Genomic DNA, 22,481 nt, shown 5'->3' on the forward strand with positions numbered 1-22,481 from the left:
TTCTCAGGGTCCGAGACTTGGTTCATCCTTATGCAATTTGTATCTCGCTCAAGTTGTGTTCTGATTACGAGAAAGTCCCTGACGAATTTGTTATCACAAACGGGGTCCCCGGCCCCCAAAAGCTTGAGAACCCCTGAGTTAGTGCATGTTGATTATCATTAAGCGTTTTCATTTTGCGGTTACTTAAGTTGTTTTTCTTCCAAAAAATAAAGCGCATTTCACATTTAACACAGAGCATACGTCTACACAAGATGCTGTAGTGTAGGGTCCCCTGCCCCACACATTCTGAAACCCATAGAGGTGTTAAAACACTTGTATTTAGCTCTGGATCGGGGTACCACACCCCCCAAACCACATGATTCACCCACAACGCTTGAAACCCCAACCACTGGCCACAGTAGAAATCCCTCCAACCACATCTCAGTTCAATATGACACTTTACAGTGGAATTACACTGCACAATAATAGTTTAACATTAGATAAATATATTATCCTAACAGAGAAGTACTGTACCATGCCCACACACGAGTGGTTCCTTTGTCTACTCAATAATGTGAAGCCCTTGTTTTAACCTATGAAAGCTCATCGTGAATCATGAAAGATTGACATTACTGTACATGAGAGAACATTCATCAAACAAGGTAGGCCCGGTTCCATTTCCGTCCCTAGCCCTTAGCTCATTGGTCTGGCAGATCCTCAAGGTTTGGGATAGGTGTAAGCAGTACTGTGACAGCACCATCTAACCCTCCAACAGGCTAATCTGCTAACTAAAGTGTATGCCATACTGCGTTCACCTATCCAGACTTTGCAGATCTGCCTAAAGAAGGAGGTGGGATTGGGGGGAAGGGGCTAGGGATGGAAATGTAAACAGACTGTAAAATTACAATAAAAGGGGGTCAAATTTGATGTCATTCGAATACGGTGCACCTGAGTCCCCCTGGGATCCTGCAGTAGGTAGCACCATACATGATGTCACAACACCCCTATAATGATATGCATGCTCTATTTACAGAATCTAATTGGTCAACAGAATGCCATACAAAATAAACAATCATTTCTTTACCAATTCATTCAAGAGAGGCTCTACAGCGCATTAAAATACAAGTTACTTTAGATACATCATAATTCAGGCGAGACAACGCTGAGATTTTTTGTTGTTGAGACTTTCAATAAATATAACAAAATAGATTATTCTTCAAAGGTAAAGAAGTGTTTTCTTGGTATTATTGTTTGTCTGTAAGAGCCACCAGAACCTGTGATAACGATATAGGTTATTTTTCCATCAGTCACGTGACGTCATTGCCTTAACCCCTCACTACGGCTCAGTCAGCTACACACGTACACCATACAGTACTATCTTTGCTTCTACTATTAATTTAAACATATCCTTCTCTATTTCATTCCTATGGTGGAATTTGTCACTTCTCTCAGAAGGTCACTTCTCTCAGAATGATAGGAAGACAAGCAGACAATTTCCTCTGAGGTCAAAGGGTCACACTGGAAGTAAGTCCTCAGAGCCACTGTCCCCATGGAGACAGATATACAGGAGGTCTGTGCTGCTGATCACAAACCCCCATACAAGCCATAGAAATAGAAATATAATTATATAATAAAAAAATTATATAATTATATAATATATAAATATATAAATTATATAAATATAATTAATTATATTTCTATGGTACACAGATCACACACACACACACACTCAAATGCACAGAAACATTTTCCTTATTCACAGACGCTTAGGTTTACAACACTCAAGAACACTTCATAGGTTTACAAAGGCAGATGCAACTGAAAACTTGTAAGATATTTTCTTACCGAGTCCAATTTCATTCATTGTAAGATATTGAAGAAGACCATAGCCAGAGAATAGAGCAGTAGATTCAGAATAAAAAAAGGCAGTGACATTGTAATGACTAATGACAGAATACTGGGCGGTGGCAGTCAGTATCCTGTCCCCTTCACATTTTCAAAAACAAAACACATAAGTCAAGATCTGATTTCCCATTTGGAGAAATCACATACAGCACAAGTCTTAGGCAGTTGAGTCCTTGTTTGGGCCTGGTGTATAAGGACTTTGCTAGGCATCGCAGAAGGGCTGTTGGTTGTGGTCGTCGTATATCATCATGCTGGAGGTGGTCATGTTACTGGGGAGAGGCTGTTATTGCTGACAGAGTATTTCTATCGGTCCATGAAGTAACTAACACGTAGTTACTGCTGCACACTGATATGACGGGGTAGACTGAGGATCTGGAAGCGCTTAAGAACGTGTACGGTAAACTCACTCCACAGCTAGTGAAATATCCCCGATGGAGCTACTGCCTTACATATTTTTCGATAGCTCAAACGGTTGGTACATTGTCAAGGAGGGCGATCACGTGTGCTAGCAAAATGGAAGTCCTGGGTTTGATCGTGACTCGGTGGGAGCAAATCAGGAGGAATTGGCAAGCCAGCGTGACGTCCTTACACTGGCTAGGGCCAGGGGGTGGTGGGCATTTGTCAGCCAGGGTAAGGAAGTGGTTCCAGGAGGCAGGAGACATCCAAAGCTGGAACAACAAGACGTGTCACTGCTCTCTCCTTTCTTGCTATCCAAAGATCTGAACCAGACATTGTGCCAGGGTCTGTCACTTAGGATATTGGTCATCTGGATATGGCCAGTCATAGATGTGGTATAGGGAAAGAGAGGGGGGGGGGGGGGGGGGGGTTTAGGGGTCTATATTCTATATGTATATTATGAATTTCCATGATCATACATTTTTCTGATTGGCTCAGCATTCATAGCTTATTGCATTCAAGTAGTTTTTTTTGGCAACAGGTTGAGGTACAGAGTAGCAATTAGAAGACTATTGAAGGTGGACTGCTGATGATGCCATGTTCATGAAAAAGGAAAACCAATATGATTGCTAATTTATATTTTACCGTGCTTTTTAAATTCACAAACCATATATTAGGATAATGCCAAAGTATTAGGCCTGAGTGTGACTGACTGATTTTATTATAACAGGTGGGGAGAGGGGAAGCGCTGAGTGATAGTGATGGTTTAGCCAACAGGCCTAGGGCTGGCTATTAGGGGAAACGGTTTACATTAAAGTCCTATGCAACAGGTTGAAGGTTAGGTTGAAGGTTGGGGTGAGGATCAGGCGTTTTCATAACCTAATGGACAGGCTAAGAGATCAAATGAATATAAAAAATACATTCAGTTGCAACAACACCCAGCTGGTCTAACTGCAAACTGAGTAGCTTGAACAACCAACTCGATTCACAGAGGGAACATTTCACATGCTACATTCAAGAACAGTCAGCCTGCCTACCCAATGTGCCTGCAATGCCCAATGAATTAGGTATGATTAGTTGATCTGTTTATGTAGAAGAAGTGGAGGGATAAAACAGATATCAAAACTATCAAAGCCTTAGCATAAAATGAAGGCATTTGGAGGGTTAATGGTGCGTGCTACAGGTATCAGGGGACTTTCCTTCCCGAGGCTGTTGTCACCTCTCAGAATGTAAAAGCAGAACATCATAATAGCCTACATTCTCACACGCTCAAGGGTGGGGGCTTTAAAGCCAAATAGGGAGAGATGAAGCGAAAGAAAAGTGGATGGAAGGAGGGAGGAAGGGGAAGATAGGCGCCCGCTCTCCGCCTCCGCGGCTTGGTTTCTTTGCATGGAGTCTGTGTCGGACGCACCGCGCGCGGATCACAGAGCACCCGGGCTATTTTTAGCCTCCCATGGTTATTTAGCTTTCAAGGTACGTTCAGAGTGCAGCAGCGAGACAAGATGCTTGAGCCCTCAGCCCGACTTCATCTTGTATGCATCTTGATAATCGCCCCCCCCCCCCCCCCCCTCTGTCATCACTCACTCCACTTCTCCTCCTCTCTTCCTCCTTCTCTGTCCGTGCGACATCCTATCTTTTTTATACACACACACAAGCCCTTTATTTGATGTGCGTAAAGTGGCACAATCTTTAATAATCTAATAATAATCTCTCAATCCTTTTGAGCAAAAAAACCCATATCAGTAAAAGCGGCTAAAATTACTATGCACACAGACCGTCCTTTCCAGCCATCTGCCTGAGCCCAGGCTGCCTGTCTGCCTTCCTCCCTCTGCCCAGGGCACCTCTCTCCTTCCCTCCCGGGGCCTGGGTCTGGGTCAGACATGGCTGGGGGTCCGGGCCCTGTGGGCCACGCTGGCCGGTATACAGCCACAACACACCAGCCACAGAGCCTTCTGGATGTCCTGGTTCCTGAAGGCGTAGATCACTGGGTTGATGACTGAGTTGTAGGTGGCGGGCACCAGGGTGGCGTAGGTGTAGAGAGGTGGGTACGTGTAGTCGGCGACGAGGGAGTAGACGGTGAAGGGCATCCAGCAGGCGGCAAACGTCCCCAGGATGATGGCCAGCGTGGACACGCCATTCCTGGTTGTGTGACGTAGTGGGGCGAGGCGGACAGGAAGTGATGCTGCAAGGCGATCTGGTGGGCGTGGTGCATGACGATCTTACAGATCTGCACGTACAGCTGCAGCATGAGGCCGAACAGCAGGAGGAAGGATACGGACAGCACCGCCACGTTGTTCTTAGTCAGGGGCCGCACCACGCTGCACGTCGACTCCTCTGCCAGGCAGTTCACCCCTGTGACGGGAAGTAGGCCCAGACAGAGAGACAGGCCCCAGAGGAGGACCAGCATGGTGTAGGTGAAGGCGGCAGTGCGCTCTGAGTTGTAGGTCAGAGCGTAGTAGAGTGACAGGTAACGGTCTATGGTGATGGCCAGCAGGCTGAAGACGGAGGCTGAGAAGGAGGCCACCACCAGACCCACAGTCAGCAGCTGGGCCAAGTCAGACCTCAGCAGGTAGGCCAAGGTGAAGTGGAGCACCAGGCCCAGACCAGCCAGGAGGTCAGCCAGGGCCAGGCTGCCGATCAGCAGGAACATGGGGGCACGCAGAGCCGGGTTCTGCCAGATCACCAGTACCACCAGGGCGTTTTCACAGGCGATGAGGGTCCCTGAGGAGCACAGCAAGATGTCCCAGGGGTTGACCAGGAGAGGGGACAGCGGGGGGAAGGAGTCCATAGGTGGGTAAGTGGCGTTGTCTGTGAATCCGTCTCTGCTGCTGGACCAGACAGTGGGGTCAGAGGTCAGCCAGCTGGGGGTGACTGATGCCTCATAGTCGTTGCTCATTTTGGCCCCTGTCTGGAAACACATGCGCTATTATTATAAGAGATCACACACGCACACGTGAATCCATCCATACAAACACACACACACACACACACACACACACACACACACACACACACACACACACACACACACACACACACACACACACACACACACACACACACACACACACACACACACATAAACACCCTATGTGAGATCACACACACACTCTTCACTTAAGAAGCCACACAGACATGAGGGAGTGAAGATCATACATTCATAGAGGACTTTAGTATCCTGGAATCCATCTACTCACACAAACATGCACATTCTACTTGTAAAGCCTTATTTATTTTGAAAAAGTATCCAGACCCCTTCCCTTTTTCCATTTTGTTACGTTACAGCCTTATTCTAAAATGAATACAAGTAAATGTTTTCCTCATCAATCTACACACAATTCCCCATAATGACAAAACAAAAACTGTTTGTTATAATGTTTGCAAATCTATCAACAACAAAAAAATATGTAAATATCTTATTTACATAATGTAACGGCTTCCGTCGGTAGAAAGAGAGGAGGACCAAAGCGCAGCGTGGTATGTATCCATATTTATTAGAATACTTCTTCAATACGAACAAAACAATAAACAAACGAAAACCAACGAAGCTACAGTCCTGAACTAGAGAACATAAAACACATGAACGCACGAACAGGAACAATCACCCACAAACAAACAGTGAAAACAGGCTACCTTAATATGGTTCCCAATCAGAGACAACGTAAAACACCTGCCTCTGATTGAGAACCATATCAGGCCAATTGACAACCTAAACATAGAAACACATAACATAGACTACACCCACCCAGCTCACGTCCTGACCAACTAAACAAAGACTAAACAAAGGAAATAAGGTCAGGAACGTGACACATAAGTATTCAGACCAATTTCTATGAGACTCAAAATTGATCTCAGGTGTATCCTGTTTCCATTGATCATCCTTGAGATGTTTCTACAACTTGATTAGAGTCCACCTGTGGTAAATTCAATTGATTGGACATGATTTGGAAAGGCACACATCTGTCTATATAAGGTCCAACAGTTGACAGTGGATGTCACAGCAAACACCAAGCCATGAGGTCGAAGGAACTGTCCGTAGAGCTCCGAGACAGGATTGTGTTGAGGCACAGATCTGGGGAAGGGTACCAAAACATTTCTGCAGCATTGAAGGTCCCCAAGAACTCAATGGCCTCCATCATTCTAAAATGGAAGAAGTTTTGTACCACCAAGACTCTTCCTAGAGCTGGTTGCCCGGCTGAACTGAGCAATTGGGGGAGAAGGACCTTTGTCAGGGAGGTGACCAAGAACCCGATGGTCACTCTGGCAGAGCTCCAGAGTTCATCTGTGGAGATGGGAGAACCTTCCAGAAGGATAACCATCTCTGCAGCACTCCACCAATCAGGCCTTTATGGTAGAGTGGCCAGATGGAAGCCACTCCTCAGTAAAAGGCACATGATAGCCCTCTTGGAGTTTGCCAAAAGGTACCTAAAGACTCTCAGACCATGAGAAACAAGATTCTCTGGTCTGATGAAACCAAGATTGAACTCTTTGGCCTGAATGCCAAGTGTCACGTCTGGAGGAAACCTGGCACCATCCCTACAGTGAAGGATGGTGGTGGCAGCATCATGCTGTGGGGATGTTTTTCAGTGGCAGGGAGTCAGGATCGAGGGAAAGATGAACGGAGCAAAGTACAGAGAGATCCTTGATGAAAACCTGCTCCAGAGCGCTCAGGACCTCAGACTGGGGTGACGGTTCACCTTCCAACAGGACAACGACTGTAAGCACACAGCCAAGACAATGCAGGAGTGGCTTCGGGACAAATCTCTGAATGTTCTTGAGTGGCCTAGCCAGAGCACGGACTTGAACCTGATCGCACATCTCTGGAAAGACCTGAAAATAGCTGTGCAGCAACGCTCCCAATCCAACCTGACAGAGCTTGAGAGGATCTACAGAGAAGACTGGGAGAAACTCCCCAAATACAGGTGTTCCAAGCTTGTACCGTCATACTCAAGAAGACTCCAGGCAGTAATCATTGCCAAAGGTTCTTCAACAAAATACTGAATAGTTACGTAAATATGATACATTTGCAAACATTTCTAAAAAACATTTTTTGCTTTGTCATTATGGGGTGTTGTGTGTAGATCCGTGAGGAATAGTTTTTATTTAAGCCATTTTAGAATAAGGCTGTAATATAACAAAATGTGAAAAAAGTTAAGGGGTCTGAATACTTTCCGAATGCACTGTAAAAAACATCTGAAATGTATTGTGTCCTATCTGATACAAATTGAAACAACAACACACACTATAACTTGCTGTTGTGGTATGGAGTAGCCTTGTGGTGCTTACCAATAGGCTCCATATAAAGTCTAATTAAAAACTGTAAAAAATGATCAGTAAATGTATAATAAGTTAATAATAGGCCTAAATATGAAAATACAAACCATGTAATAGGAAGCCCAAAAGACATGCATCTTTACACTATGCACACATGCAGTATATACAGGGATGTTATTGATAAGCCTGTCTTCACCCAAACCTCTGATTGCCTGCACTCTTAGAAAAAAGGGTTCCAAAAGGATTCCTTGGCTGTCCCCATAGGAGAACTATTTTGGGTTCCATGTAGAACCCTCTGTGGAAAGAACCAACATGGGTTCTCCTTTGGGACAGCCTAAGAACCGTTTTAGGTTCTAGATAGCACCTTTTTTCTAACAGTGTGGGGACTGATAGGCCTATCAATAACCTTCCAGGTGATGTGCCGAAAATCTGCCCCCTGCCAGAATCCCCCCCCTTCTAATTTCCTTAATTTTGTGGCTAGAGTCAGGCGCGGGCGCTGAATGGGGGGGTTCGCCCGGGGCGTCATACAAGCTAGAACCGCCACATACACTTGAAACAAATAGCCAAACCGAAAACTGCAGACAAAAATGCTTTCTGCTACTAAGATCAGTGAAATGTAGACTAAACTGACAAAGGAGTGAAGAGCAGAAATCTCAACTAGCAAGCAAGTCGCATCAATGAAGAACGCGAAGGGGGGGATGATTCTGGCAGGGGGGAGAATTTCAGCACAACAACGGTACCGGTTATAACTCACACCACCAAGTGTCTGTTTTGCAATAACGCAAAACAGACGCTTTCCGAATCCTGGTCCTTTGTAGCCATCTCATTCCTTCTCATTAGTCTCACCATTAATGTCTTATCATCTATGGTTCTTCCAAATGCACTGCCAGGTTGCAGTAACAATAGCCCGCTCGTCCATTCATTCATCCATTCATCTACCGCTATCCACAGCCTACCTAGACTCTGATGTTCGGTCTAGGCAAAAGTGCGTCCTTGCTGTATTTCCATGATACGCAATTGATAACGTTGGCGGCAGGTGCGGCGCCTAGATCAGATGGAGATGCAGCAGTAGCATCGGGGGATGGGTCTTTGCTGCTCTGAGTCCCAAACGGGCCAGACTCGGAGACGGGTCCTGTTTGTTCAATAGGCTACCCCCTACCGGAAGAAGAGGCAGCAACAGCTCAATACCAGGACTTATCCGTATGTCTGCACACACTGCTCAAGGACAGAGACAGATAGGAGTGTGGTGCGCAACTCTCTGCGTGTGTTCGTGAATGGCGTACCGGACACCCCTGTGGGTCATCGGTCTATTAAAACAAATATATATATATATTATAATAAATACTTTTGACAGTAACCCTCCAAAAAAGTATTCATAAACCTTTTTAATATCTATATGTAGCCTACTATGAAGCTAAGTATTGTTTTCTTGAGCTTCAATAATGTGACTGATCAAAGTGCCTTAAGCTTTGAAAAACATACAGGCCTAATTGAACTGATTGAAAGTAAGGGGACATCCGTAAACAAATGTAGTCAAGGCTACACTGGCGCCAGTGCAATAAGTGGAGTTTATGTGTTCAATGCGCATTTCAGACTGAGAGCATAATGTTTCGTTCTAAGGTAGTTCTTTATGAGTTTAGTTTAGAAAATGATCTCTCCGGAGAAGCGACAGTTAGCGAGATGGTTAAAAACAGCTTGATTGCCGTAGCAACATCACAAACAGGGCAGAAGGGAGTGGTGATTCAAATACAGCAGATCTGTAACATCTTTAATAGAGCCTCGCATTCTCCTCAACAACACCTGTTTCAACACGGTACAGAAATCTATTCATTGTAGGCATATATGAAGTTCTGGGACAGGTCGTCTGTATACTGGACAGCCAATAAATTGGAAGATGCAAATATCAACAGTCCCTTATCTCTGGTATATCTAGTCATGCATCATTCAAGACTAAGTTTAAATTGTGTGCTGCTTAATGCACATATAATTCACAAATGAATGTCTCAGGAGGATTTAAGAAGACCAGGGGAGTATCTCAAGTTAGATTTAATTTAATTTACCTTGATTGCAGCCCATTTGTGTAGTTCAACAATAAATAGTGGCTAAATGTATGACTACGTTTTCCTCATTGTTAGACTATTTTATGTATAATTTGTATAAAACATTTATAAATAGCAGCTTAATATCGGCTAAATACTGTATAGCTATAGATAGTAGTAATGAAACAATCCATACTACGCTAGTGTTTTGAGGGTGGACTGTAGTATTTGGCATTAATAGACGGGTTTTTGCTAATCAACTTTCTATCCAAGCTGGGAGAAGGCGCAAGGATGGCTCATGTCTTATAGGTTCAGATAGGCTATACAGGACAGTTGAATAATTAGTATGCTTTGGATCGAACATTTATTTTCCAATATGCAATGTTTGAACTTCCAACTTTAAAGATGAACTATGCAAAAAAAAAAGAGTTTGCCTATTTTCAGTTTATATGACAAAACAAGCAAGTTTCGTGTAGAGAATCGTTGTACCATCTAAACCGCTGTGAAATATATTTTCCAAAACCAAAATTGTATTTTCAGATGTTTCGAAGCTGGTGTACAAAACCGAAAGTAAAAGATGCAAAAGGTAACTTAAGCACGGGAAGCATAGAAATAGCGCATATAGACCAGATAACCTAGTGGTTAGAGCCTTGGGCTAGTTACTGAACGGTTGCTGGATCGAATCTCCGAGCTGACGAGGTAAAAATCTGTCGTTCTGCTGCTGAGCGAGGAAGTTAACCCGTTGTTCCCCGTGCGCCGAAGAAGTGGATGTCGATTATGGCAGCCCCCGCACCTCTCTTATTCAGAGGGTTGGGTTAAATGCGGAAGACACATGTCAGTTGAATGCATTCAGTTGTACAACTGACTAGATATCCCCATTTCCAGATCTACTGCTTCTTAGACTTGCTTTCAATGAGAATTACATATCTATAATTCACATTTCTATGTGAATTTGGTTGGTTGCCCAAAAAGTTGCATATTGCAGCTTTAATTACTGAACAATTAATTACATTTTTGCCACCAGCCAGCAGTCTAAATAATGGCAGCCTTGTGACACCTTGTTTAGTTTTGTGCTAGGCTTAACGTGAGAAAATGAACTCCGACCTTGCAGGGGTCCATAGAAACTGCATTAGGCAAATGCCAGCGTCTTTCTCTTTTTTTAAGTGCAAGGGCGGGTTATGGTTGGTTACCTGGGTGTGATATCACCATTTCCATTTCCTACAGATGTGTGAGACAGGGTTGGGGTTAATTCTGACTTGGGCTGCAAATTGCTCTTTAATTCCAATTCAATTGAATTTTAATTGGCCACATCCCAAAGTAAAAATAATTTTAATTGAAAGAAAGGAAGTCGAATTTAATTAAATTAATTTAAATTAAATTCAAATGGATTATTCACTATAGTAATGTTTATTTTTACATCATGTAGCCTATGGTTACCAATACCATTTAGCATAAGGTTGAAACATTACATTTATTAAAGTCATTAGTGGTCACATTCTAAGATCATGTTGGGGGTTGTCTATAATTATATATTTTCAATATCCGAAAAAAATTCATTTCCCAGAATGCATTAGGTCAAACACAGCAGTATGGAAAGGAACACTAACATCTCATGACAAGGAAAAAAACGTATTTGAATTATAATCAAGATAGTATGCTATTTTAAATGGTATGTGTATTCATTGCATTAATAAGTGACATCTTTTTGATAAGATTTGTCAAATGAGACTTTCATGTTTCACATCTCAGTTGAATTGGTTTGAATTAAATTCTACTTCCTACAATTCAAATTGAATGCATTTTAATGTGGCCAGTGAAACTTTGCATCTTGAAAGTCCAATATCTTGAAAATGTAACTGCTAACATGCAAAACATTTTGGGACCATATCAAAAGTGGACTAATGAAAATACCAACATATATATATTTTTTAGATTTTCCCTTTAATTTGTTTTCTTCAGTTCTATAATGATGGCATGTAGTTTTGATGTGGAGCGCTTCTCTCCACTTCCTAGCCCCCCGTGGATTGCTATTCTGGGCATGTCTACTCTAACTACAATCTGTGTCAGCCACCACCACCTCCCAATTCTCATCCCACTATTCCAAACCACTCTCAGTTTCTCTGTGCTTGAGGGCCTTCGCTTTCAATCTTCCATTAATGAAAGGAAATACATTTGCAATATATTCCCATTGAGTAATACTCAGATCAGTGATAAAGTATTTATTCAGATGTCTCTGTAGGTGGCTAGTCTCCTACAATGAGCTGCCCTAGCATAATCTAGCCCTGTTGTTGTTGTTAAGGCAACAGTGGGTGGGCTAGGCTGCAGCATCATGACTGGAGGTGTGAATGGTTTAAAAATAGACTGCTATTGTGCTGTTGCAGTATGAACCTGTAGTGACCAGGTACAACCACTGAGGGGCAGTGCTGAGTATAAATGACTCATCAGTGTGCACCAGGAACCCGTTTGCGTCACACACACACTATTTATTAGCTTTTATTAATTTTTCTTTAAAACAGAAAATGAACATTTCACAATGACCATTTCTCAAGCAAACCCTCACATAAACCTTTACAACACCTACAAAAAGGTATCAAAAGTGCACCATAGTGTCAATACATGTTCTTCTCAAGGTCTTACGTCCAACCCCCCCCATATGATAATATCATCTTATTCTTCTCATAATATTTATACAAATACCACATTTTGTACACGACCAAAACGTCCCACACTTGGAACACTCGCCTCCACCCTCCTACTTCATGCAGTAAACTGGTCTACTCTGACTGGGCCCCAGCCAGGCAACAAAGCCGTGTTACAGTCTGAGGGAGTGTGCAGACGCCTGGTCGATATTACAACACATGAATCATTAAATACCCACTCACCCCACCCAAACACTCATGCTATAACTAACGCCTCATTCCCAAAACCTCTGTACAACCCTCATTAAACACCTTTCGAACTAACAAAACTTTGATACAACATCCACTGACCCTTTGACAAAACTCTCCCCTGTAGCTGCATCTCCAGCCTAAGTGACAGGGTTTTTGGGGAGGTAGGACGGGGGGGCTAGGACAGGGGAACTGACTCCGAGGTTGAGCTGCAGTAGATCCATATACACAGGTTTGAATGACACCTGTGCAGGTGTGTGACCCCACTGAGGGTATACACTAGTATGGTCCATTATTCCCACTGCTGAGGCACTGGGCTTTTCTCCTCCGCTCCAATGGGAGGCGCTGTCCTCTCCAGGGCCAGTCAGTCTCTGGACTGGTAGAAGAGGATGTAGCCTGACTCAGAGTTCTTGGAGATCTCAGAGGTGAGGCCATAGAACTCCTCTATGGCCTGGGCGTCTATCTTCTGCAGAGGGAAGGAGAGACAACATGGATCAGTGGGGTCGCACAAAACACAAGGGCGCACACATGTATGTTCTCCTGCACGCACGCACAGACACACACGACTAGCTTACCTCTACAATGTCGTCATCAAACAGCAGCCAGAAGTCATGACTCTTCACAATGGCGATGTAGTGTCCTCGGTTTGGGCCACTGAAAACAAGACAATGCAGTCATGGACACACTCACACTCTTTATGGTCAGTTTGGATACTTTAAGACAACCTTGTAGACACAATACTGACCTCCCACAATGCACCACGACAGCGACCAGGTCGTAGAGTCTCTCAGGATTGGTTGCGTCTCCTGAGGTGTTGAAGAGGCGGAGCTCCAGAGGGAAGACGACGCGATAGGACAGCTTGGTGTAACGCTGCAGCTGCTCCATGTACTTAAACCTCTTCAGGTGTAGAGCCAGGATCATAGGCAGCTTCTTCACACGCATCCTGGGGGCGCACACACAATACCTTATAGTAGCAATAAAAACTTAGCAAAGAATACTTTTATGTCCACAACACTGCCAACACTGACCTTTTGTGTGCCTCCTGTTTGCTTCTACATTCTTCACAGTAGTACTTATACTCACTGCAGAGAGTCTCTGTGTTACTAAACCCCCTGGAGGGAGCGAAGGAGAGAGAGAGATCATGGTACTTGGAGTCACATGGAGAAAGAAGCAATACACAGGTCAGTCAGTATGTAATGCGTTATTGTAGTTAGGTGTTGTAGATGTTACCTGAGACAGTGTGTGATGGAGGTGTTCTGTTCCACGTCCACTGACAGGTCCAGGAAGTCTTCGTCTTTGCTGCTGATCTGTAGGGAGAAAACAACAACCTGTGATGACTAGAGCCAGACAAAAACATCATTCAGTCTATCTTCATGCCAACAGAACTTGAGCCTGCCTTCTCTTTACAGCGTATCACAGACAAGTATTGCATCCTGCTGACCACAACAACAACAGGGACGTCACTAGTTGACATGGGGAGTCAGACTCAGACGGTAGGTACCGTTTCGCAGGTGAGGCAGCGGGTCTCGTTGGTGAGGGTTCCCTGGAAGATCTCATGGACCCAGGTGGAGGGGGGCGGGGTGTTACTGTTGTGGTTCTGGGAGTCGAGCGAACCATTGGCTAGACGGCCGTTGGTCTTGTCCTGCTTCCTCTCCTCCTGCAGCAGGTCAGCAATGGTGTTGAGCAGGTAGTTCAGGAACTCATGGGCATCCTGTTGCATGTAGTTGTCAAACAGCTCTGCAGGGGTAGAGGAGAGGGGGAGGGAACAGGGGAGACAGGGGAGTGTGTCAACCTCATCCCTCTTACTCCTGCCGTAAAAATGTCCACACCCACAACATTTTCAACCATCCACTTCTTCCTCTATTCGCCCCCTTCCTGAACTGCAATCATACTACCTCCCGCTCACCATTCTCCTTGCGTAGGCGCGTGATGAACTTCTTGGGTGGTATGACTCCCACCTTCCTCTTCTGGTTGGCGATACTGTGGAACAGGTCGGCCAGGCAGGTCAGCAGGTTCTCCTTGCGTCGGGGCTGGCTGCGGTAGGCCAGGATCTTCTCCCGGAATGGACGGCAGAAGTACAGAGCCTGCAGCACCGAGTTACAGTAGCAGGTGTTCCCAAACTGCATAGAGGGGGAAATACATGAGGAATACAGAGAGTGAGGCTGAGAGCTGGATGCACATCGATTTTAACCATCTATATGCAGAAGGCACATGTGATCTGTAACACAGATTATGCAGACATGTGCATGTGAACTACGGCACTCTCACTTACGTTGACCAAGCCGAAGTAGTGCTCGTTGACAGGGAACTGCTCTGAGCCAATCTCTTTCTCCAGAGCGGAGGCATTGGCGCCCTGGAACACAGAAACAAAGTGCTGATATTTTTTAGCATAGGTCTATGTGAGTGTGTATCAATGCTATTTCATATCCAATGCCAATGGCCATTCTTTGATAATGGAACATGACTGACATAAGCGGCTGTGCAAATTCACTGCAAACAGGATTTCCTGAGTAGACCTACATGGCCGGAGGTTGGTTATGAACACAAAACAAAAACCCAATGCATTATCCAAATTAATGACCACTAAGGGGTTAGCTATCTTTGCAAGACACGGAACAACATGCCGGTCTTGTCATGCAATCTAACGCGCAGCTGATCATGTGTTCCAGAAACAGCTCAAAGTGGCTTGGTTTTCAGGACGATAACTCACTGTATCATCCATCAGTCACAACATTGTATCACCGTAGTTAACTAAAACTAGCTATCTGGAAAAGTTTGCTACCTAAATTATCATTGACATCCAGGAAAAGTACAGGTGTGAGTAAATGCATTTTACAATTGTGACCATAAACTTTGTTAGATTTGACAATGAACTATGGTGGTTGTGTCCAAATGCCTTGACACCCACACTGTTTTACTACAAAATGAATGTGTAAGCTAAACGCGGTAACTACAGCGGTGCTGAAGCCGCAGAACTATGCGGTGCGGTCAGTAGGTCACATTGTGGGCGGATATGAACACAGCATTTGATTTGTTGTTTTCGCTAATTAAATGTAAGATCATACATAAACAGCTAATATATAACAATGTAGACCTACGCTACGACATTAACGTAGCTATCTTTGATAGTTAGGCTAACTAAAGAACGTGAAACGAAAACAAGATTGTCGTGTCAGTGAAGCTACTTAGCTAACGTTAGCTAGCTAAGAAAAGTGACTGGGTAGCAACGGGAAAGTAGAAGATTTTAACCATCTTCCCTGCCACGCAATATGGAAACAACACAACCGCGGTTGTCATGCCATCCTCACATCACTTTACATTTGTGTAGTAGATGCCATTTACTCACCATGGTACAAAAAGAGGCAAATTTGGAAACTGTCATTAGGATTTCCATTCGCCCAGCGCCATCTTCCACCCAATCACCGCGCGGACCCGAGGAGGACCCTCATGAGGGCCCACTGCTGGACTGGCGATGCGAGCTCCGCTTGGTCTTAGCGCCGTGCTAAAAAAGATCCTTCCGATGTCCATGTTCTGTGGCGTACATAATATGAAACGCACACATATGCCCACACGTGCAATTCTGGACACAGCTGTGTAGAGATTGACGACTGTAATCAATGTCAAACCAGAGTCAAGCTCACTGAATCTTTGATCAGGCTAACGTTAAGTTATGAAAACGAAAATCCAATTTACTTGTGTAGCTAGCTACAGTATATAACTAGCTATATAGCTAGCACTCTGCCACGGTCAGCAGTTCATAAATAACATATTTCGATTAGGCACAAGTACAGTAACATATGCATTTCTCCCATTCATTTTGCAAACAAAAGTTGTATCTAGCTATCAGATGAGTCGTTTACCGCTCAGTTCACTGACATGACGCTTCACAGTGCGTCAACACTCCAATAGGAAGTCAAATATTATCTGATCTGAAATCATCATTTTACCCAAACCCTGTGTGAGTTTAGTCATTACAGTATAAAATCAAAACTGACATTAGATCAACGTAAAGGGGACAAATTCATTCTACAATTGTATTTGTGTTCGGGCAATATGAAGGCACTCCTGAATTCTATTTCAGAAGGAGGAGTTTCGGGGCTTTCAATCTCTCTTTCCGCTGTACCCGCCATCTTGCGAGCAAACGGGGGTAAGATGTGTTCCGTTTTACAGCCCGTGAAAGCATAAAATATCGTTTTAAATGTATGTAAAGACATTGATATAAGTATGTTAAAGCATACTCTACATTTGAGGCCAGAAATAATCCGTTAACGAACGTCTGTATGACATATATTGGCATGATTAATGAATGGGGTAGCAGCGTGGCTTCACATGTGGGCCTAGCCACTACAGTGTTCGCTAAATTAGCCGGTTTTTAGGAATTTAAAATGGCATAGCCAGACAGCAAATATGTCATGACCTATAAAATAATAACTGTCACGTTGAAGCAAAGTTATTTTGTCAATCAGGGGAAATTAAGCGCTATCGGTTTTGGATAGTTTGAGAGTTAATTAGCTTTTTATTTATTTATTTTTTATTTTACCGTTATTTTACCAGGTAAGTTGACTGAGAACACGTTCTCATTTGCAGCAACGACCTGGGGAATAGTTACAGGGGAGAGGAGGGGGAGCTTTAGCTAGATCTGTCGTAAATCTTGTATTTTGACTGACGTTGCCATATTTTAATGTCCCCTTATCATTTTTTGTTAACGTTATAGTAGCTAAGCTAACGGTGTGGAGTTTCTTTGCAGTCATTAACTTTGTCAACAGATTGCAGTTGTCAGGTGACGGTTAGTCAGACCAGGTTATTGTAAGCTAACTAGCTAAATATCATAGACAGGGTTTAATTACGTTTTTGTATGTGACAGTAATGCATCCATTGACTTGACTAAATCAGTCTACATAATTCTCAGCCAACCTGTAACCTTACATTTTACAGCCACTGTAATAAATAATTTATACTTTGCCATTGGGTTTCTCTGACATTTGAATATCCATGTTCCAGTAATCAGGCATCATGACCAACACAAGAGGCAAGAGGAGGGGGACGAGGTACATGTTCAGCCGGGCCTTCCGCAAGCATGGTGAGTTCATATCAGAACGACTGAAGATCTATTGGAATGCCTTAAGTTGCTTTAAGTTATTTTAAATAAATAATTCAAGGTTAGGGGTGTTTCTGGCATGAATCCACACGAGTAGACTTCATTAGTTACTCTTGAGGCCATCTTAGAATGGAGTTTTGGTTGGCTGTGTATAATATGTACTTTGTTCCTCAGGCCCCATTCCCTTGTCTACATACATGCGTATCTACAGAAAGGGAGATATCGTTGACATCAAGGTAGGCTTTGTTCCACCTTTCTAAGTGTTTACTGGTTGTGACTGCACTTACACTGAATTAGTTATATTTTTCTCTTTGGACTTCCCCAACAGAATTCTTAAGATTGTGAATGTCTCCTCCAGGGTACAGGTACCATCCAGAAAGGAATGCCTCACAAGTGCTACCACGGCAAGACGGGTAGAGTCTACAACGTAACCCAACATGCTGTTGGCATCATTGTCAACAAGCAGGTCAAGTAAGTACAATGTGTGGAGGGGTATGTCATATTGTCACTATCCGTTTCTTGCTTGGCTATGGGATGCTCTTATATTGAAGTGGCATTTGATTTCTTTGTAAAGGAAGGTTTATGTTTGCAGAAGTCTGTCGCATCTGAACCCTGTCTTCACTTTGAAACCAGGGCTGACCTTAGTGGTCATTCACGGTCCTTCAGCACGTTTGAACTAGGGTTGTTAAAGACTTATTTCCCCCCCGGATTATTTCGCCATTCATTGAAAGTGTAATGTTTTCTGTTAAGTCAGGATGTCAATTACTTTGTTTACATGTCATAGGTAAGTGACCAGTAGCCTTTTGTATGTTTTGCAGGCAACGTCTCTGAATTTTATTTCCGAGCTGAAAGCCATGTCCCCTTCTCTCTGTAGGGGTAAGATCCTGGCCAAGAGGATCAATGTGCGTATTGAGCATGTGAAGCACTCTAAGAGCAGGGACAGCTTCCTGCAGCGTGTCAAGGAGAACGAGAAGAGGAAGGTGGAGGCCAAGCAGAAGGGCACCTGGGTGGAACTGAAACGCCAGGTATGGAGAGCACATTTACCTGGGCCATTAGCAGTAGTGTTTAAATGCTCTAAGTGTCCTGTACACTCTCCAGGACCATGTTTGTTTGTCACTTTTCTACATAAACAGTCCAGATTGAAGATGTAAAATGGACACTAATGCTGATCTATTGGAATATTGCGTGAATACAGTTGTTGCTTGGTTGACGCATTCTGTAATGTTAATTCAGCCATGTCATTATTTCTAATACATAGTCCTTTGAATTGTTTGTATTTGAAGTTGTGGCGTCTCATCTATACATTTGTCCTTCCCTCCTGGTCTCCCCCTGCAGCCCACGGCTCCTCGTGACGCCCGCTTCGTCAGCACCAAGGGCAACGAACCCCAGCTGCTGGAGCCCATCCCTTATGAGTTCATGGCATAACTGTGCTGACCAAAATAAAAATGTTTATACACAATGATTTGTGGACCTGAGTCTCTTATGCATGCACACATGGATGCATTACACCATGGGTTAGTCATTATTACTGCATGTCAAAGACTGGGGGAGAGAAAGTGGGAAGATTGAGTGTTAGTTTAGTTATAATGTAGAGTCTAACCAGGGAGACCAATGTTGCTGCTGTCGTTCAGTGATGATTCTCCTCCATTGATCACTCAGAGTGAAGTGAAATTAAATGCTATTTCTATTTCACCGGCGAGCTGAGAATGACGAGCACAAGTCTCAAAGTACACTAAGAATACTACACTTGAGTTACCCAATCCCAAAAATGTACATGTGCAGGCAATTGCTTGCCCAAAATAAAGCAGACAATCTGGTGTATATTGAGTGGAATAGCTTGAACATGTAAATGTGTCAATGTACAAGGCAGACCTGATTTGTGCCAAATTATCAATCTACTTACACCGTTTTGAACTTTGCGCCCTGTTCAGTGTTCCCCTTGAATGTCTGTTGGAATGCCAGTCAGTCCAGCAGAGGGCAATGTGCACCAGGATAAGTGCAGTGTTACTTAAGCTTATGAGCTGTGATAGGCCGCTTTGGTTTTCAATGTGAGAAATTACATTCCCGTGACTGAATACCCAGGTACCTATATGCATGCTGATGAGCAGATACTGGGATTATATTTCCAGAGAAAGCAGTGCACTAAACGGTGATTGTGTCCTAGATGACTCCACTATTGGAAGATGTCTCGGAGAGATTAAAAAAATATCCATATCACACATGCATATTTCACACCGTGAAGTAGGACAAATATAAGCACCTTCCACATGAGTAGAGAACACTAATTTGACACTGAGAATCAATAGAGTATACATTGCATGCATTGTTCTTCATTCAGGTGTTCCATCTTTCTGGTTATGTGACCATGCAGTCACACTGTTGTGTGTGTGTCGTGTTCTGCAGTTTGTGTGTGTGACTGTGTACTCTGTGGTTGGTGTGTGTGTAGTGACCACCCCTGTCGTATCTTGACGTGTGCTGTTTAATCAGTGGAGGCTGAATGGCTGACTGGATATCTGACAAACACTGTATGTTATCTCATCCCACCCTCAGTACTTTACCCAATATTTACTCCAATTAGGACCAGTTTCCTGAGATGGTAGCAGCAGCTGGAAGGGTTGTAGTAGTGTAGAGAGGAAGAGCACAAACAGACTCTCGAGTGTTTAAAAAATATTCAGGTATAATGAGGCATATTGTGAATTTAAGATATGACAATTTATCACTTTGCTTTTTGAAATGTCCACTACAAAGGGCATTTCTTGATAACAACTCACTTAACTAGTCCTGAGATATTCACTTACTAGAAACAATTTGAATATCAAACTCACAAACATTGTAAGTAATAATTACACACACTTCTTTTAAAATGTACTAATTTTGACTCCAGATATTTTTTTAAGAACCAGGAAAATATAGTGGTCAATATCACAACCCCACGCGTGATATCATTGAAAATTATATCATAGAATGTCCTTCCAAAAGGACAACCGGACTTAATACAGTGGCATGTATGGCCTCAGAGATACGGACTTAAAACGGATGTCCACTAGAGAACTAAAATAAATAGCTGGGTCTCGGGAGGCTGTATAACCCTCTGTTATCCTTAGCTGTCTCCCTAAGGGCAGAAGGTACAGACACCTGCCTTATCAAACTGGTGTAATAAGTCTCCAACAAGCTGAATGAACACAAGCTGGCGTTACACATGAACCCAAAATCAATGTGATCAATCAGCAAGGCACATCCAAATCCCTGCTTATTGATCAATATAGACTACATTGAGGCCTGGGTGTTGTACAGATAACAGTATGGTGTTGGGACCTACTGTTTCATCTTTCCTCATAGTGATATCAGTCCTGCCAGATAGAATATACAAGGATATGACAAATAGTGTGAGAGAAATAAGGAAACTTCCAGAAACTGTGGGCTTGTATTGCTATGGAAATCCCCACAAGGATACTAAAACAAGGATGATTCTCCCTCATGGGGACATTTCCCTGGTCCCCACGAGGACAAAGGCTATTTAAGGTTTAGGGTTATGCAAAATAGGATTTTGATTGGAAATACATGTTATGTACTACCCACAAGGATAGTCAAACATATGCTATGTGTGTGAATCTGCTGTCACAGACAGAACAGGCCTTCATCTGGAGCGCTGACTCATGGGAGTTACTGATTGAAGGAGGAAAAAGTAAACAGTCTGAGGGACAGTGAGTGAGGAGAGGGGGAGCGTGGAACGGGACTTGTGGGTAAAAGCAGAGAATTACTATGTGCTCCTTAATCACACACATTTGACATACAGATTGAGGCTGTCAACTCAGCCAGCAGCCCAGAGCAGCCATATCGACCCTGTCTGTCACACATTAACCACACAAACAGACACCACTGGTAGACGGTGGAGAGCAGAAGCCTCACAAACACACACCACTGGTAGACGGTGGAGAGCAGAAGCCTCACAAACACACACCACTGGTAGACGGTGGAGAGCAGAAGCCTCACAAACACACACCACTGGTGGACGGTGGAGAGCAGAAGCCTCACAAACACACACCACTGGTAGACGGTGGAGTGCAGAAGCCTCACAAACACACACCACTGGTAGACGGTGGAGAGCAGAAGCCTCACAAACACACACCACTGGTAGACGGTGGAGAGCAGAAGCCTCACAAACACACACCACTGGTAGACGGTGGAGAGCAGAAGCCTCACAAACACACACCACTGGTAGACGGTGGAGAGCAGAAGCCTCACAAACACACACCACTGGTAGACGGTGGAGAGCAGAAGCCTCACAAACACACACCACTGGTAGACGGTGGAGAGCAGAAGCCATATGGGATGATATATCGACAGACATCAGATTGTGTCTCTCTCTTCCAATCACAGTTTCCATGATTTCATGTTCTCTAAATCCTGCTAGTTTCATCTCTCTCTCTCAGTTATCTTTCTTTGTCTCTGGCCTGATTACACAGAATGCACTGTATCTCTCTAGGTGATAGTGGACAGATAGGGTCTTTCTTCCACCTTCACTTGCCAGGAGTGGTTATCAGTGTAGACCATGACCATACACAGATACAGACCCAGGGTTATCGATCCAGTCCCCTGTCAGTGAAGGGATTGGGACAGTCGGGGACCGGACGTGGAGGTGGAAAGGCTGATAACGATGGCGGCCGACAGGCCGGGTGACCTGAAGCGTGGAGGGAGCAGAGGTACCGCCCTGGGGTTCTCAATAGGCCTCATTCAGAGAAGCCATACTAAGATTTCACACCAGATCATGGTACATGCATGGTAGTTGGTCTCTAGTCGTTAGGTAATGTACACACCATATTGGATTGAAGATTTTCACTTTTGTTTTCTGATTTGTGTCAAGCTTTCCTGAATTCACAACTAAAGTATCCTTGTGGAAAC

General features: G+C 43.8%; 2 protein-coding genes and 1 pseudogene across 3 annotated transcripts; 1 reads left to right on the forward strand and 2 right to left on the reverse strand.

Annotated features, from left to right (window-relative positions):
* Positions 1–297: 297 nt before the first annotated feature.
* On the reverse strand, positions 298–8,773 carry LOC139531646 (G-protein coupled receptor 12-like; annotated as a pseudogene).
* A 3,297-nt stretch (positions 8,774–12,070) lies between these two features.
* LOC139531657 (ubiquitin carboxyl-terminal hydrolase 12) lies at positions 12,071–16,372 on the reverse strand. The gene is made up of 9 exons (XM_071328314.1): positions 15,828–16,372; positions 14,754–14,834; positions 14,388–14,601; positions 13,983–14,218; positions 13,712–13,788; positions 13,510–13,593; positions 13,227–13,424; positions 13,057–13,135; positions 12,071–12,947 (listed from the first exon to the last, which is right to left on the reverse strand). Exons 1-9 carry the CDS (start codon positions 15,873–15,875, stop codon positions 12,846–12,848), a joined length of 1,119 nt encoding a protein of 372 aa, XP_071184415.1. The 5' UTR covers positions 15,876–16,372; the 3' UTR covers positions 12,071–12,845.
* Positions 16,373–16,478: 106 nt separating this feature from the next.
* Positions 16,479–19,038, forward strand: LOC139531659 (large ribosomal subunit protein eL21). 2 transcript variants are annotated; one of them, XM_071328317.1, is made up of 6 exons: positions 16,479–16,628; positions 17,483–17,561; positions 17,754–17,815; positions 17,938–18,050; positions 18,454–18,604; positions 18,915–19,038. In XM_071328317.1, the coding sequence occupies exons 2-6, from the start codon at positions 17,495–17,497 to the stop codon at positions 19,002–19,004; spliced, it is 483 nt and encodes a 160-aa protein (XP_071184418.1). In that variant the 5' UTR covers positions 16,479–16,628; positions 17,483–17,494; the 3' UTR covers positions 19,005–19,038. The 2 variants fall into 2 exon arrangements, with proteins under 2 accessions (XP_071184418.1, XP_071184419.1); XM_071328318.1 differs by lacking the exon at positions 16,479–16,628 and adding an exon at positions 16,630–16,681.
* Positions 19,039–22,481: the final 3,443 nt, after the last annotated feature.

Source organism: Salvelinus alpinus, chromosome 10 (genome assembly GCF_045679555.1).
Source record: "Salvelinus alpinus chromosome 10, SLU_Salpinus.1, whole genome shotgun sequence".
Classification (NCBI taxonomy): domain Eukaryota; kingdom Metazoa; phylum Chordata; class Actinopteri; order Salmoniformes; family Salmonidae; genus Salvelinus; species Salvelinus alpinus.